This window comes from Dufourea novaeangliae, unplaced genomic scaffold, assembly GCF_001272555.1.
Source record: "Dufourea novaeangliae isolate 0120121106 unplaced genomic scaffold, ASM127255v1 scaffold28, whole genome shotgun sequence".
NCBI lineage: Eukaryota > Metazoa > Arthropoda > Insecta > Hymenoptera > Halictidae > Dufourea > Dufourea novaeangliae.
This window is the reverse complement of record NW_015373917.1, coordinates 966860-983663: the sequence shown is the minus strand read 5'-3', so window position 1 is coordinate 983663 and position 16804 is coordinate 966860. Positions and strand designations below refer to the sequence as shown.

The window sequence follows — 16804 nt, the reverse complement described above, 5'->3', positions numbered from 1 at the left end:
TCTGTGCCCTCAGAAATTCTTTTTAAAGAAGAAAGTTCGTCGTGTAATTGACTATCCCACATCGCGTCTCCTTAATTCGTCAACTCACTTTTGAATCATCATACATGCAGCAAGCGATGAACGTCATTCATCAAAGCAGGAACAAAACCAGCAGTGCTGAAAAACCATACTCGCAGCGCAACATGGATGATTGAAGGAAATTAATCGTATCGCTCGTTACACTGGAAAGATCGTGCAAGAAGAGACATCCCTTCTGAGGGAGCGGGCGAAGTACAGGTAGCCTGCACGAGGAATTGCTATGGACAATAAGAAAACTCATGGCCAGGAAGACTATTATCTTGCTCCCCTTTGGAGGCACATCCTCCGATAGTAAAATTCCAAATTGTATAATGGGAAATTCCAAATCCAAATTCGAAAATTCCAAATTTAAAAATTCATTCAAAATTCATTCAAGCGGCTCACCGTGAATGCTCGAACTGTTCTGCAGCGAGCTCGACAGCGTGATCTCGGTTCCGGGATGCTCTTGTATCACTGTTTCGGTGATATTGTTTTCCGCCTCGGAATGCGCGCGGCGATGCTCGCGCGTGTGCCCCTCGTTCTTCCGGCGTTTCTCGGTCCCGGCACAACAACGTTGCTCCCTCTGCAACGTCATCTCATGAGAATAAACGGATTCCCCGTTCGATAACGAGTTGAAACGTTGTCGTCTCCGAGTGTTGGCCTGATTCGCGCGTCTTCCGACGATGCTGGAGGTGTCGTGACTTCCACGTGACACGTCGTTTCCCCTCTCGCGGCGCTGCAAAGACTTCAGAGAGTCTTCGTAGCCACTGTGAAGAAGAAAGGAGGGTGCATTCAACTAGAATTAAATTGTCTTAAATATTGGCTGGGCCAACGAGTAAGTCGTTATTTGTTTTTCAAGAAACTGTTACATTTGGTGTTATTAGCTATTGGTGTCCAGAATCCATCGGCAGTTTTAGCAAGCGTAGAAACAGAAAGACATAGGGAAAGGTTGCCGAATTTGAACGGTCGCCTAGGTTGGACCTCTAATGTAATTTATGGTAATTTATATAAGTAGGCATAAACCTCTTCAAACAGGTGTCTTTTATTCCCCAACTGTCTGAGTTCAATACATAGACGACGTAAGGATTCTTTAAAAGAAATTTCGTATTTCAGGGATTCTCGCCCGGATTTTCGGATACTGAACCACTGTGCTCCGGGGTGGATCCTCAAGCCCTGGTTAAAATTCTCCGTCCGTCCACCCAAGATCACACACACATACACACACGCGTCACCCGGCGTGATGCCGTGCCGCGGTTAAGAATGGTCGATCGATCTGGCACCCGAAACACTTTTTTTCAATTTAGATAGCACGAATAGCTCGATTCCCACCTCCTCCCCCCCATCCCCTTCGTAAGTAATTCGACTTACTTGCTGCTCTCGCCGCTGGAGGGGCTCGACGAGTGACTGCAGTGGCAGGAGGCGCGCGCCACGATCCCAGAATCCTGACCGCTGGAATGCAAGGACGTCGCGGATGCCTCGAGGCCTTTCGGGGTCCCTCTCGTCCTCCCTCCGTGCTTACTACTACCGCCGCCCATCCTGCAACCACCACCCCCGATTCTCTAGCATCGACAGATCCGCGAAAGATATGGAAATTCCCTGATACAATATACCCGGTATATTGCCCGCCACAGCCGACCTTCGCGGCCTCCACTGGGCGGTTGGGAAGGGGGGGAGGGTGTGAGGGGAATGCTTTCATAATAAATGCATTCCCCACTTGTCGCGGTTTTATTTAATTCCTCGGCTGCCGCGGCTACTTTCCGCGCCCGTAGTTTGCGCTCGCTGATATTTCCACGGGGGAAAATGGTTGGGGAAGAATCCGCGATTGACCCATCCCCTTCTCTCGTTGCGATTATTCATTGGACCGGGGCGGAGGCCTGGGATAGCCACGAATTCACGTGGAATTTATCGGTCTTTATGGAGAATCGATCGGCCCGGGTTTGAACACGTAGACTGGCACAGTGAAAAAGGCCGTACGTAGCCAGACACGCTTTGCAGAATATCCTCGATGAGTGTTCGAAGGCGCCTCGGCACTGGATAGTAAATATTTCATAAACTAATGACCATATGCGGTTGAAACAAATATCAGTGGCTTTAGAATTTCAAGCTCTATTTGAACCTCGAGCAGTTATGAGAGCCTTCGAACAGTTATCGCTTTTTAACACTAGAACTCTCAAGGTGGGAGAGAGTTCCTCGACAAGTTAGAGAATTTTATCTTAACTATAATATCATCCTATTTTATAAATATACATATAAATACAAAATTATTTCCCAAAAACAATTTTTTTAGGATAAATGTGTATAAAATAGTGTGCGTTCGAGGAACCCTCTCTTTAGGACTCCCCGTGACGTTAGTACCAGTTTTTTATCGATCAAATTGTTTTTCGATTATTAATTAATATCAAATTGTTATTGATATAAAGTCAAATTAAAATTACTTGAATAGAAGTAGAATTAAGCAATATTTGTCAGACACACGAGTTAGAAATTCGTTTCCTCCAAAGTTAAAGTATTGTACGAAAAAAATGTAACTTCACAATTAGTGTGATAATTCGTTTTGTGAAGTCACCTTTCTAGTCGGTAGAGCTACTAATCTCAAGACACAGAAAAAAGTGCCGTTGTGACGATATTAAAATTATTGATGGAGTCATTCTATAATGACGCACCGAGTTTTAGACCTACAATGAGCCTGTTTTTGAATGTTTGAAAAATATGAATTACTTTTCCGGATATCGATCTAACGCTCTTATGAACCAGCCTATAAGCACGAGTCGGGGGTGCCCTAACGAAACAGACACGCCGTCGATTATTGGACTTACGTGTGGAAGCGAGCACAGTTGGCTCCGTGCTCGCAGATGCTCTGTCGTCTGGGCATGTCGGTGCAGAACGGCTCCGGGTCGTAGTGAAGGCCGTCGACGAAGGTCGGGAAGAGCGACGGCTTCTGCAACGACGAGGACGGATCCGCCAATGCGAAACCAATCGGGCTGGTCGTCGAGAACATTGCTTTCTGCCGACGTTTCCGACTGATGGACGAAAATTCAGGAATCCAGAATTCAGAACGGACGTTTGGTGAGTCGGGAACGTTGGGTATCGAACCAGACACCCAACCCCGATCGAATGGATTTTTCGGAAAAATCTTTTCCAGGTGATATACAGGGTGATACCTGACTTGTAAACTATTTGTTATATGAAAAAATGTTTAAAACAACAGTTTTATAGTATTATGAAGAGCATATACTGTAATAATTACCTAAATTTTGCTATACGATGGTCACCTTGAGTTTTTTAATCGTAATATGTATCATTTGATCGTGTAATTGGAGTAGTGAATGCTGAGTGAAATTCTACTGGAGTATACAGGGTGTACGAAAAATATGGGAATATCCGCAGTATACAGATTCCTTATGCAAATACAAATCGAAAAGTTCTTTACTGTTTTGTAATCTGAAGCTCCATTTCCGAGATATTAGTAGTTAAATGAATTCCAATCAGCTCAGCGGTGAGCCACACGTACGCGCAGACACAGTCAAGTTGACAAAAGGGACGAATTAGAGTTAAAAAGAGCTTCTGATTTCAACAGAATTTTTATGCATCCAGTTTGACGATCAACGTATTAAACATTAGTCAGACGAAGGCTGGATCATGCGAAAATCGTGCATCTCGTACCGTTTATTTCGGCGAACACAAGTAACGCAGAGGGCAGTGACGAGAGCGCCGACAAAGATGACGCATCCGAGCACCACGACGCCCACTTCGAGGGTGGACAACAGGTAACGTTGATTACCACGACGCGGGGAATTTCCGGCGATCTCCAGGACACCGAACTCGTTCAACTCACGTTTGATCTCCTTTTTCTTTGTGTGAAAGACGCTGAAAAGGCACATTTTCGCGCACATTAAATAAAGATGGACGAAATTAGTTTTAGATTATTTTTTATTTAAATTACGCCTTAAAGAGATCGTTTTAAACACCTTTCCCCTACAGTTAAGAAGAATTAGGAAATTAGGAAAAGCGGGACGGCAGATAAGAACATTTCGCTACTTACTTGTGCAAGGTATCCATATCTATCATGACATTTAAATGAGGATCGATGGCGTAAAGGTAGACATCCGTGCTGAAAGCAAAGGATATCCGTCACATCGTGAAACTCTATTTTGCTTTCTAACTTAAATAAAGTATACTTCACTTACGACATGGTGTCAATCAAATTCTTTTCAATGTGTGGCTCCAACTTTCTGATACGAACGTCCAAACCAGTCACATTTTGCAGTACCCTAAATGAAGTTAATAGTACTGATTATTTTTAGAAAATATTACAGTATTAAATTTGAATACTTAATTCAAGCCTCGAATAAGTTTTATATTTTTCTGAATTCTAAGTTATGTATGTTAACTATGCACATACGTACATGTCCTAAATGCTTGAATAGAATAAATCGTACTCGAACGAATCCACAGATTTCCCATAATACCGCGCATTCAACCCCGTTCAGTAACCAGAAACAATCACAACCGTACCTAGAAACTATTTTAACTCGTGCTCCATTATACTCACGCGGTGATGTTCTCGAGCTGCGGTTCCAGGTCCATCGGTCTCCGTCCAACGACCATCACGACCTGTTTCTGGTCATCCAGCACGTACACCTTTGGGCAAACAGCGTCGAGTAATGGAGGGGTGTGGGGGAGTGAACAAAGCGGACTGTGGACGGAACTTCCATCTTACGGAACGTGTGAAGGGATAAGGCTGGGGGAAATTAGCTGTGACTCGATCTCGAGTCTAACGACAGTTTGAACTAACACCGTTGATCTGTAATTTCGAAAGGTATCAAATGGGTATCGGTACATTTGTGTATTATCAAACGGCTACCGATACTTTCATACAAGTATCAAACAGGTACCTATCGATTATGTTTCCGATATCATAATTTGCGATAATTTGGAGTTGGAATCGGTAGTATAGATTCGGTATCATACCGTTAACTACATATAGGGTGTTAATAAAAACGTGGTTAATACTCCAACAGTTAATAACTCGGAAACAAAGCCCCAAAAAGAAGTATAATTAAAATTGTCTGACGAAACAGAACGGATCGGGGGACTTACAAAGACATTCGCAATGCTACTGCGTCCGTTCTCGGCGCCCCGTCTATCGGTGGCCTTGACGTCGAAGCCGAAAACGCGTCCAGCGTCACGGCCAAAACTCGCCACGGACCGTACTTGACCGCTCAGTGGGTCAATGGCAAACCGTGGGGCGTCTTCCCGGCCAAGAATCTGGTACCGGATCTCGGCGTTCGCTCCCTCGTCTGGATCGTCCGCCTGCGGATCATTAATTGCATTATTTGTTTACCTTGGTCCAGAAGTGGGGAGAATTGAAGTCATGAATTCCAAAACGATACAAGTCCACCAACCAGACCCGGGCAAATTTTACTGTTTTTTGAAAATATAAATATTATCGATTTATTTGAAATAATAGTAATTTCAAATAATGAATTTTTATGTTATTTTTGTATTTCAGATTTGGCAAAAGAAATAATACTCAAAATAATATACAATAAAATGATTTTGGTTTAAGAAATCTTTATAGCAATTGTAATGTTCCAATATACAATACTATATTTCTGTAGAATGTTTCGAGTACTGGATAAAATTTGGTAAAAACAAAGGAAAATACCGAATTGAGCGAAACACAAAACAGCAGATTAATACTAATCCGAATCATTTGAATTTTAAATCACACTTACTCTGAAAGTATAATGAAAATGTGTTCGGATGAATCAATGCGCAATTCGTTTGAACATCTCTACTTTTCCATAAATTGCACAGCACCCTTAAGGTACGTATTGATCGACTCTGCCGTTTCACCATTATACTCGGTCCACAAAAGCTTAGAATGCCACTGCTTCAACCACAGATACGAACTTAAAAACAAATCTATCCCACAAAAAAGCCTAAATATCAATCGGATAAATGAAACGAAAAATGCCTAACTGTTTATTCGAGTGGAATTGATACTGGAAGAATTTTCATTCCACTGGAAAATAAAACAGATAAAATACAGAGGATAAATTTCCACAAAACAAAAAGCACAGAACCGTTTCTGTCTGTCTCTCTGTCTCTCTGTGTCTCTCTCTCCCTCTCAACACCAAGCGGGAATAAAGTTTCCATTTCCCTATATACGCCCCCTAAATTGATATTACTGCAAAGCAACATAAGCAGCCGGTGGCTCAGTACTGGAATATCAAAACCACTCTGTGTTATTACTAATAGTAGTTTCCTCCCTGTATAGTGAAACCACTTTGACGCGAACCCTTTCCACGTCGGTTTCCCGACTCCGCTCCGTAATTCACCCTTTTCACCGAGCTACAAGTTCACGCAGAACCGTCTCTGTAGTTTCTAAAACGCACGATAATTACTAACCAGCGAGTCAGAAAGCGAGCCCATTGCCCAGTATATACACACAGACTCATCCATACAGCACACGAAATAGGGGTGAGCAAAAGAGAGCGGGGTAGCGGGGGGGTGGGGCGGCAGAAAAACGGTGAAGAAAAAAGGAAGGGTAAGAAAGCCACAGCTTCTGAGCGGAATGGATGAAAGGGGAGGAAAAAAATGTAAGAGGCGACACGAGAACCGAAATGAATTAAAACCTGGGGGTTACTTGGAGGCCTGAAACGCACACAGCAAAAACGGAGACACAGGCCCGCGTTGAATACACGCGTGGCCATACGTACCTCCACTTTGACGACCTCATACCCATAATGGGCAGTGCTCGGTATCGCGGCGAGGATGGGACGGCCCTTTGACTTGAATCTGGGCGCATTGTCGTTAACATCCTTCACCCTGACAACGACCCTGGCCTCGTTAGGCGCCAGACCATTCAGCCTTTCACCGACAACTGGGTAAATCATCACGGGTATCCCGCGACCAATCTTCACCCTGTCTACTCTGACCTTGGCCTCGTATCGATCGTTCACCTCTCTGTCCGCGTCCGTCGTCAGATACAGCGAGCCGTTCTTCGGATCTATCGAGAAGTGTTCCCTGGCGTTCGAGTCGTCGGCGACGATGCTGTATCTTATATGATCACCTTGATGGCCGTCGATCGTGTCCAGCTGAGCTACCTCAACAGGGATATCAACATTCTCCTCGATCTCCACCTCGTAGTACCGATGTCGGAACGCGGGGGTCCTCGGTACCTCGTTACTAGTCTCGTCCTGGTCATCATCCATGTTCAACACTGTGACTAGCACCACTGCTGTAGACGTCAGGCTCACAGGTGATCCTAGATCGCTAGCGGTCACCAGCAGACGGTGCATCTTTTGGGTCTCGTAGTCTATGTTCCCGATCGTCGTGATCAGACCCTCTTTACTATCTATGGCGAAGTATTGCTTCTCAGGCTGGCCCTGATGGCTTAGATCGAAGAGAATCAAACCGTTCCCGTTTCCAGTGAAGTCGGAGTCATTGGCATGCACCTTGATCACTTGACTGCCTGCAGGACTGTTCTCGAAGATGGACGCGTGGTAGACAGGTAGAATGTCCCCAAACTCGTCGTTCTCGGTCTCGTCGTAACCATAGAACATAGGTGCGTTGTCGTTTACGTCCAGGACATTCACTTCTATCTCCACTGTAGAACTTAGCTGAGGGGACCCATTGTCTCTGGCTATGACCACGAGACGATGGGTGCTCATACTCTCCCTATCCAGCACCCCACTAACTCTGATGATCCCTTCGTAGGGTGCTACATCAAATGTCCTCGAATCGTTCTGAGGATTTTCCAGGTTCTCGCTGCCGGAGACCAGTTCGTAGCTGACATTGGAATTGGTACCGAAGTCAGAGTCAACAGCACGAACCGTGCCAACCGCATAGCCCGCATAGGTGCCTTCTGACACGTCGAACGTGTACCAGGACTTATCGAAGATTGGTGGATGATCGTTCACGTCCACCACATGGATCCTGATGGTGATGTTGTCGGATAGGCCGGCGCTGTCCTTCGCCAGAACGAACAAACGTATGCTCCTCTCAGCCGGAAGTCCTCTGGCGACCGATATCTCGGCCGACCTTGGATCCAGGTGGAAATATCTTCGGCTTGTGGTGTCGAACCTTCGCAATCGTACGTCGTCACCGGAAGTCGTCTCGTTCCCCAGAGTGTACGTTATCGCGGCGTTCCCTCCCTCGTCCTTGTCCTCCGCTAGCAAGCGTATTATCGGGGCGCCGATCGTCGCGTTTTCCGGCACGAGAAGAAGGGGCGAACGACGGCTGCTGGGGGACCCGGTTCCGGCGGCGACGGGCTCGCTGCTCATATCGAACACGTCGTTCCTCTCGAAAGGCGTTTCGGTATCTGGCTCGTTCGAGACGCGAACGCCCTGATCCGGCAGGACGATCATTCTGATGAAGCTCGGGGGATTGTCGTTCACGTCGGTCACTGATACCCTCAGCTCCGATTCCGACGTGAGCCCTCCTAGAAACAATACACGAGTAGCTGTAGGTACATCACTCTCATGACGGAATTATATGGTTTGTTGGGTTGGCGGGGAATAAATATGGTCGATTCAACGTGTTAGAGGTACTGTTGTACTTATTTTTGTAAAATCGGTAGGATTCCTTCAGTTGTTTTTATAAGGTGATGAACAGGAGAGTTTGTGGATTGTGATCAGTCATTTATAAGATCTGATCGAAAAGTTCGGTGGTAAAGGGCAACAGAAGATTATTTTCAAGATGATCCTATGTAATTATTGTTCTGCTGTTACAACCGTAGGCATTTAAAACTGTTCAACTTCTGGGCAAAGAAAGTAGTTAGATATGTTGAAAGGTGTGCAACTGTCGTTTGTTTTTAAGGTCTATTTTAGGAGCTTACCATTGTCTTTAGCAACGATTTTGAAGGTGTAGTTCGCTTTCGCCTCTCTGTCCAGAGTACGATCATCGATCCCGTCGAAGTAGACTAAGCCAGTCGTGGGATGGATTCGGAAAAGCTCATTCCCTGGACCGTGAAGACTGAAGACGAAGTTTTGATTGATACCTTCGTCTTGGTCCGTGGCTGCGATAGGAATTGACAAGTTGACTTTCGTCCCTGGGGGGCTGTTTTCGAGAATTCGTCCTTCGTATAAGGACGACGTGAACATCGGCGGATGATCGTTCTCGTCGATAACAATGACAGTCACCTGAAAAAGTTTGCTTAGTTTTCAGAAAATTATTCTGTACCCAGTCTGCTGCGTTTCTGGAGAACTGAACACATTACAAGAAATTTATGAGAAATTCTCTTGTAATAATATTTACCCAATACTTAAACAGGTAAATATTTAATTATTTAAGATTTCCGATATGCTTTCGATATGTTTGTCATTTTATGCTTTCTAGTGTTTACATTAAAAATTATAAAATATCTCCCACTATTTTTCCAATTCATACAATGTTTCACTCACAAATATTCGCGTCTGCAAATACGTTACACACGAGCGCATCTCGGACAGCTATTGTCAAATAAAAAATATGGACGAATTCGTTACAACATTGATACCATTGAAACATACCAGCGAACAAAATAAAATTGTCAAAAAAACGAAAAACCAGGTCAAGGTTTTCTAAACAGTACCTTTTATACATAGAGTCCAACTTTTCTGTTATGGAAATCAATATGCATAACAAAATTCACATCAGTTTTGTTTCGATATATTTATTTATTGCGAAATATATTACTTCTGGTAATACGTTTCTTAAATAAATTAATGCCACGGAATTCAAATGTTTTTAGAGAGATTGCAATGTCATTATCGAAAATTCTACTGCTGACGTTAAAATAAAAAAATGTAGTGCGAAATTATTTCCTAGTTCAATAATGCAGATTAAACTGTGCACATCCAAGTTTCATCTAGAACTTCAAATAGATGTCTGTAACTCGAACGTGATAGATGGAACAATCTACAGTGAAAACTGGGAACGAATTTATGAGGCTGACACTCCAATATTACGCTTGTGTACACGAAAATACTGAAGAGAGAATTCGTGTTTCTTATCTCGGCTGTTCCACAAATCTTCCAAATGTTATAGCGAAAAGAACTGACCACAAGGGTAGAAATTTGAATATAAACGGCAACTCGAATCGCATTATACCTCGGGCTTGTCAACAGATTTTTCCCCTGAACTAATATCCAAATGTCCACTGTTTACAGCTTTATGGAAGTGAATGAAATACGTAAAAAAAAACAATTTCGAAAGAAACAAATGTGCATTATTCCTGTTTATTACGTAATAGTGATGAAAGAGATTATACGTATAAAAAAGTATGTATTACACTTCTTTCAAGGGAGAAAACATTGATATTCACGAAATCACTTGGAAAGTTGATTTTTAGACAGAGATGGAAATTTTCCACATAAAACTTCTATATATTTCTCCCAATTAATTACAACAAATTAATTAATTAGATATCCGTTTACCAACATTTTAAACCTCGGATACTCTAATAAAAATCTCCACCCCACGCTCACACCTACTACGTTCATATTTCTCTCTTGGCAAAAACAACCGAAGCACCGTCACGTCCCCAAACACCCCACGCCCCTTTGTCTCAAAGGACAAACGGACTCTATCAATTTTCCCGCGACTCGAATCCGTAAAGGAATTCCCTCGAGTCTCGCTTAACGAGTTCGACGCACCCCGGTCTTCGTCTCGTCGCGACGCCCGGCCGATAAAGCGTTCTCGATGATAGTATGGGAAACGGTTAATTACCCAGTGGGAAGGGGTGAAACTTACTTGGAAAACTCCGACCCCTCGGGGACTTTCCGCAATTACGGTGATGCTATAATTCTGTCTGGTCTCGCGGTCGAGGCCTTGCGGCGCGTACAGAGCCCCGTCCTCCGTGATCGAGATATCGGGTACGTCTTGCTGATTGACGATAAAAAACCGTGTGCCCACGTTGGTGGACGTGCCGGCGGTGCTGTTTTGCGGAAGCACCTGCCCGATGTACGTGCCAGGAACGTTCTCCTTGGCGTGGAAGACCAATGGAGCGGTGGTCGTTCCCCTGCAATCAACGGCCATCGAGGTTAGGATAAGCAAACATAAAACTACTTCCAGCGCGGTTTCGTTCACTCGTGTCCTTTCGACTAACGCCCCTTGTAAACCTATTCGAAGTACTCCAATTATTCCATGTACAAAGAATGTAATGCCACTACACTAGTGAGAGTAAACTGGCAAGAGCAAGTAACTGTCAGCATCATCGATCTTCTATCCCCAATTACAAGGTGAAACAATCTACACCAGCGTTTCACCTCATGCTAGTTAAAATGTACGACTAAAAACCATAGCCGGTCGTTTCACTTACTTCGTGAAGATACCCCTCTCATCGTTAGGATCGACCACATGGATCGAGACGTTGGTGATTAGCATTAGCTGCCTCTCGTCTGTAACGACCGCCTCGAAGTCGTACGTAGACCGGTCGAACCGCTCGATCTCCTCGACGACGGTGATCGTTCCGGAGCGCTCCTCCACCGCGAACGGAACTGAAATTCGTATATGTATGCAGCATGTGTTACGTATTAGCATGAGGGGAAAGAGATTTCACGCGGCTAATGCATGGAAATTAAGGTTGCCTATTTGAGGGGCAAGCTTATGGGGCCTGTTGCAGCTTGGCCAGGCACAGTTGATGGATCTATCGCGCCTGGTTAGTCGAGAGGTAGTAGAGTAGGAGGATAGTCTGTCTCCTTTTATTTATACAGGGTGAGTCAATAAGAAATAGTATCTAAAATAATTCTCTCTCCTTCATTTTACCCTGTAACAGGGTAAAATAAATTGTTTATGAAAAAATCAACATAGGTTTAATCCTAAAGCCTTGAATCCTAAAATCCTTTTAAAGAAAAATAGAAAAGTTTATTTCCTAATTTGTTGGAGAAATTCCGTACGGCTTCCATCCATATCAATACAAAACTCACATCTGCAAATCATAGATCGACGTATATTTCTTATACAATATTGCTTCCATATCTCGTATTTTCGGGCGTATCGTACGCCAGTTTGTGTTCAACAAGAATTAAATAAATATGTATAACAGCTGTGTAAAACAATATTATGTGTGATACAGCGTTTATTTTCAATGTTCTCTGGCTGTACGAACACGTGTAATACAAATTTGCTATGAACTGCAAAGCAAACAGCACCTTTATAAGTGATTAAAGTCAACCAATGCATCACAACACGACAAGCGTTAATTAAGTAATTACCTTTGTAGTAACTTACCCCCTTGTTCGTAGCTGTGAAGGAGATCATAGATCAAATCGTTTGTCTTTACTGCATCGTTCAGGCGGATTTGACCGACGCTTGTGCCGACTGGAACATTGGCACCGACCCAAAATTCATAAGGAGCCCCGATAAAGTCTGGTTCCAATGACTCTGGACCTGTGACACGCGAAAATTCGTTTCCGTTCGTAATTTCCAGTGTATTAAAACAATCCACACCAACATTTTCATGGAAACATAATCATGGAATCATCAATAAGCCATGCAATCTACACTGTAAGAAAATGCGTCACGATTCCCTATCTCACGTAACAAAAATGATGTATATCTTCCTACATACTTTATTTCATAGGCAATATGTAAAAAAAAATTGGAACGGTTTCAATTGCAGTAAAAAATCTTCTACTTCGGTAGCATATCGAAAGTCGGTGAAAGAATATTTCAGATCTTGTTGCTGGGATGTCCTGCGATAAAATTCCAGACGTTGTATGGAAAATATCTGTGCTACATTTGACGAATACCCCAGAGACACAAAGTATGGATTTCCACGGTCGACAAATCGCGTTTCTTGGTACTACGTACATATGTTTTCTACAGTCTCGTGACCCCGTGCATTCAAAGAGATATCATTTATGAGAGCGAAGCATGTCAGAGTCACGAATAGGTTTATCGAAGGACAACCAGTTGCACAATTCGATTACAGAAAATCTCACCGTTCGATCGGAAAACATCAACGGTGACCACAGCCAGGGAGAATCGTCTCTCGCTCGGATTCGCCGGTTGATCCGCGGCCTCCACGAAAATCGCGTGTCTTCCTTCCTGAATCGGACTCTCTGCCACAGTAATCATACCGGTGATCTCGTCCACATGAAACGGTGGCGTACGAGTCGTCGAGTTACCCGGTTTCTGGAGTCTGTACTTGACCATCCCGTTGGGACCTAGATCCTCATCCACCGCGTGGACCTGGCCCAGCACGGTGCCCACCTTATAGTCGGTCCTGGCGACCAATTCATACAGATTCCCAGGTACGAAAATAGGATTGTTATCATTGGCGTCTAGTAAAGTAACCTCTACATCCACCAGTGATCCATTGGCTCTTCGAGAATCATCTCCAAGGACGACGCTAGGTCTCCTTTCGATAGCTAGAACTTTCATCCGCAGGTGGTCCCTCTTTTCGCGATCCAGGACCGACTGATCCTTCACCGTCAGCCAACCTGATTTTGGATCCACGGAGAAGGCGCCGGATGGGTCCTGTAGTTCGTAATCGAACTGACCATTTTCCCCTTGATCTCTGTCGCGCGCGATCACTTGCAACACGCTGAACCCGTTAGGCAGGTTCTCCACAATACTAATGTTGTACAGGTCCACCTCGAACTCGGGCAGATTGTCGTTCAGATCCAACACCTCTACTTCGACACGGGCGCCCGCGGTTTTTAACGGATTGTCCACTTGTGACGCGTGGATTTGTAATGCGAAGGTGTTCGATGGTAGATTCTTCTCAGCGTCCAGGTTGATCGCTCGCTTGATGAACAAGGTGCCGTTTTTTGGGTCCAGGTGAAAGAAACCGCGCTCATTGCCGGATATTATGTCGTAGCGAACTGGGACGTTGAGGTCCCGGTCGCAGTCTGTGGCCTGGATCGGGGTCGTGAGGTTGATCTGCGTGAAGATCGGGTACTCCTGTTGGATAGAGAGTTGGATAGAAGATGTGCCATTTAATATTAAGATTGAGAATTGAGCAATCGATCGAAGAATGGATCTACATATTACTGAATATAGTTTAATTCCTCGAGACCAGAGCACATGAGGAGGAAGTGACGAGACGAATTAGAGGCGACTTTTACAGCTACCAAACCTAAATTTAAATCTACATTACATCGATTTTGCTTTTTTCTCTTCAATATTGTTTTCGTAGTGAAAAATTTACCTTTTTCTTTACTGTATTTTTACTGTTTAATTAACAATCACAATTTTAGCTGCGTTAGTAGACAATATGGGACAATATTCTGTATATCGCAAAATCGTATTTGTCCTTCAGAATGATAAAATGTCACAATGACGATATGTGCTTAAGAACTGTCATTTGGCAAATATAAAAATGAAACATTTCGTGTTGTAACGTAAAATCTGAAACCTATTGATGCAGAGTTGCTTTAGAAATTTTATCAGTTGCCTTGCTAAGAATATATGAATACCATGCAAATATCAAGAAAAAATCCTTGTCCCCATTAATTAATCCTATTGGAATAATCAAACGTTTGCCGAGACAGTAATCCTAGCAACTACCATTCGCCTGTATAATCATAACAAAAAATTGGTGAAGTAGGCACTTGAAAAAAAATATGTCAACGGTAATCAAGTGTCCGATGTCGAAACCACGTAAAACACCTTGTAATTTCGTGCAGGAAATTATTAGGGTAAAAACCGTGGAAAACCAGTCGTAATTAACCCACCGGCGGAGATTAATCTATTACGCAATCGCGAAACAGCCGGTCTTCGACCACTTGCATCGAGAATATCCGCCGGCAATGACCGCGTCAATGCGCGACGGTTGATGATCGCCGAACGTAGTCGCATATTACGGAACAAACGAACTCCCGAGAACTTTCTATGCGGCCATCGAGGCGCATCGTTTCCTCGATTCCCGACGTCTCCGCCGGTATCAATTTTTCATTCCGTCTGTATAAATGAATTTACTCGATTCCAATATGTCGCCGAACTCGGTATTCGACCCTTTGAGTACTGTTGTGGACGCAACATGTGTTCACGAAATGATACCAATCTACACTATAGTTTCCTAAGCTTTTCTAGTTCATCGCCTCCCTTTCAAAGTTTCTTTACTTTCGCATCCCCATTGGGTAAACTGTTTGTGTTATTAAAATCTCCAAGTGTAGTTGTGCGCGCAATCTTTGAATCTTAAAAATTTGGACTGAAAATAAGCAGACAAAAGAGTTACCACTTTTTCGATTTGTTTCCTTTTTACTCTTTTGAACGTCAACTTGTTCTGTGTCAACCATGTTTCCGTGCTCGGAGGGTTAATGGACGGTAGGCCTTAGGGGTGTAGTTCGTCGCGACATCGCGTCGTTTTCTGGTACGCGCGACATTCGGGATCCAGGCTGTGCCACATCCGTACGCTCACGGCGAATGTCAGAGGTTAATACTTTCTTCAGGCGGAGAACCTTGAGGTATAAATTTCGATCGTTGGGGGATACACGATCGTGCGATACTATTCGCAGGAGATATTTATCACGACGTGAATGGCCGTTCGACTTTCGAGGCGATCCTCGTCGCGCGAATCATTTCCTCGAGATTTATGCAGCCCGATTACGCGCCCGATTCGACTGAACGATGGTCAGAAAGCACCTCGACGCGCTACGAAGCCGCGTTGAAACGCATCGAAACGCCGATTTTCCAGCGATTTATCTTACTTCGACGACTTCGAATTTATACGGACGCCTCCGGTTAATCTTCCGTGACTCGACGACTGGATAAATGTATTCAGATGGAGTTCCATAATGCACGAGACGAACTATGTGAAGTATTATGGACTACATATTATCCGGGGAACTAATAATAATTCCAAGAAAATTCGTTTGTTATTTTTTTTCTTGGGCATTTTATGATACTTGAGGATACGGTTTAGTTTTTTTGTGAAATATACTGCGTAGCATAACTATAACTATAAAACCACTTCAAAAGTTTCTATTCTTATGGATCGTGGTTAAAATAAAAACGAGCCAAATATGCCATGTCTGAAATCGTGTTGAGAAATAATGTTTCTTGAGAAACGGATAGATTATATTCCCTAGAAAAAAGTGGTTCATTTTTATTTTAACCACCATATATAAGGATTATAAATTTTAGGTTGGTTTTCTAGTTATGCCACGCAGTGTATTAGATTAATAGATACAATCTACTGTTAAGTGTAATCTAATAATCTAATATTTAGTAAGTAAAGAAATAGTATTATTTAGTAAATATAAAAATAAACTTCAAGATTGTTAGATTTGAACTTCGCGCCAAGCGATCAATGCGCCCTTGTGGTGGTTGCTCTACTACGCACCAAGTTACGCTTCGATGTGAAACACGTTTAAAGTTTAAGTTACTTTTATGTTAAGATTAAGTGCATTAAATGTGTTTTTTACAGCTACAAGATTAGATATTGTGTCATTCAACCTCCCAATTCAACAGGTTATGGACCCAGGGATTGCTCGTAAGTAAAACATACGTACAACATAAAATATCCACAACTAACCTCAATATGAGTCTCGTGGGAGGTACGCACAAGTTACGCTTCAATGTGAAACACGTGTAAAGATTTAAGTTACCCTTTTTGTTAAGATTAATTGCATTAAATGTGTTCGTCTAAAGCTACAAGATTAGCTAATAAATATCATTTATTAATGCAAATCTAAATTAACTATAAATAATTGAAATTAAAATCATTTGACATGGGAAGTTATAAATTTTATAAACGAACGATACGATCTGTAGGAAAACTGTATTAGAATATCAATCAACAGTTTTCCGC

General features: G+C 43.2%; 1 protein-coding gene across 1 annotated transcript in view; it reads right to left on the bottom strand.

Moving 5' to 3' along the window:
* Positions 1–445: 445 nt before the first annotated feature.
* The window catches only part of LOC107194239 (cadherin-89D), a 28956-nt gene continuing 12597 nt past the window's right edge, over positions 446–16804 (bottom strand). The window contains 14 exon segments of the mRNA XM_015583830.1: positions 446–824; positions 1426–1593; positions 2874–3077; positions 3721–3924; positions 4100–4168; positions 4245–4328; positions 4610–4698; positions 5158–5370; positions 6783–8506; positions 8903–9206; positions 10798–11065; positions 11366–11543; positions 12277–12435; positions 12990–13953. Coding sequence (XP_015439316.1) covers positions 446–824; positions 1426–1593; positions 2874–3077; positions 3721–3924; positions 4100–4168; positions 4245–4328; positions 4610–4698; positions 5158–5370; positions 6783–8506; positions 8903–9206; positions 10798–11065; positions 11366–11543; positions 12277–12435; positions 12990–13953 — 5007 coding nt within the window.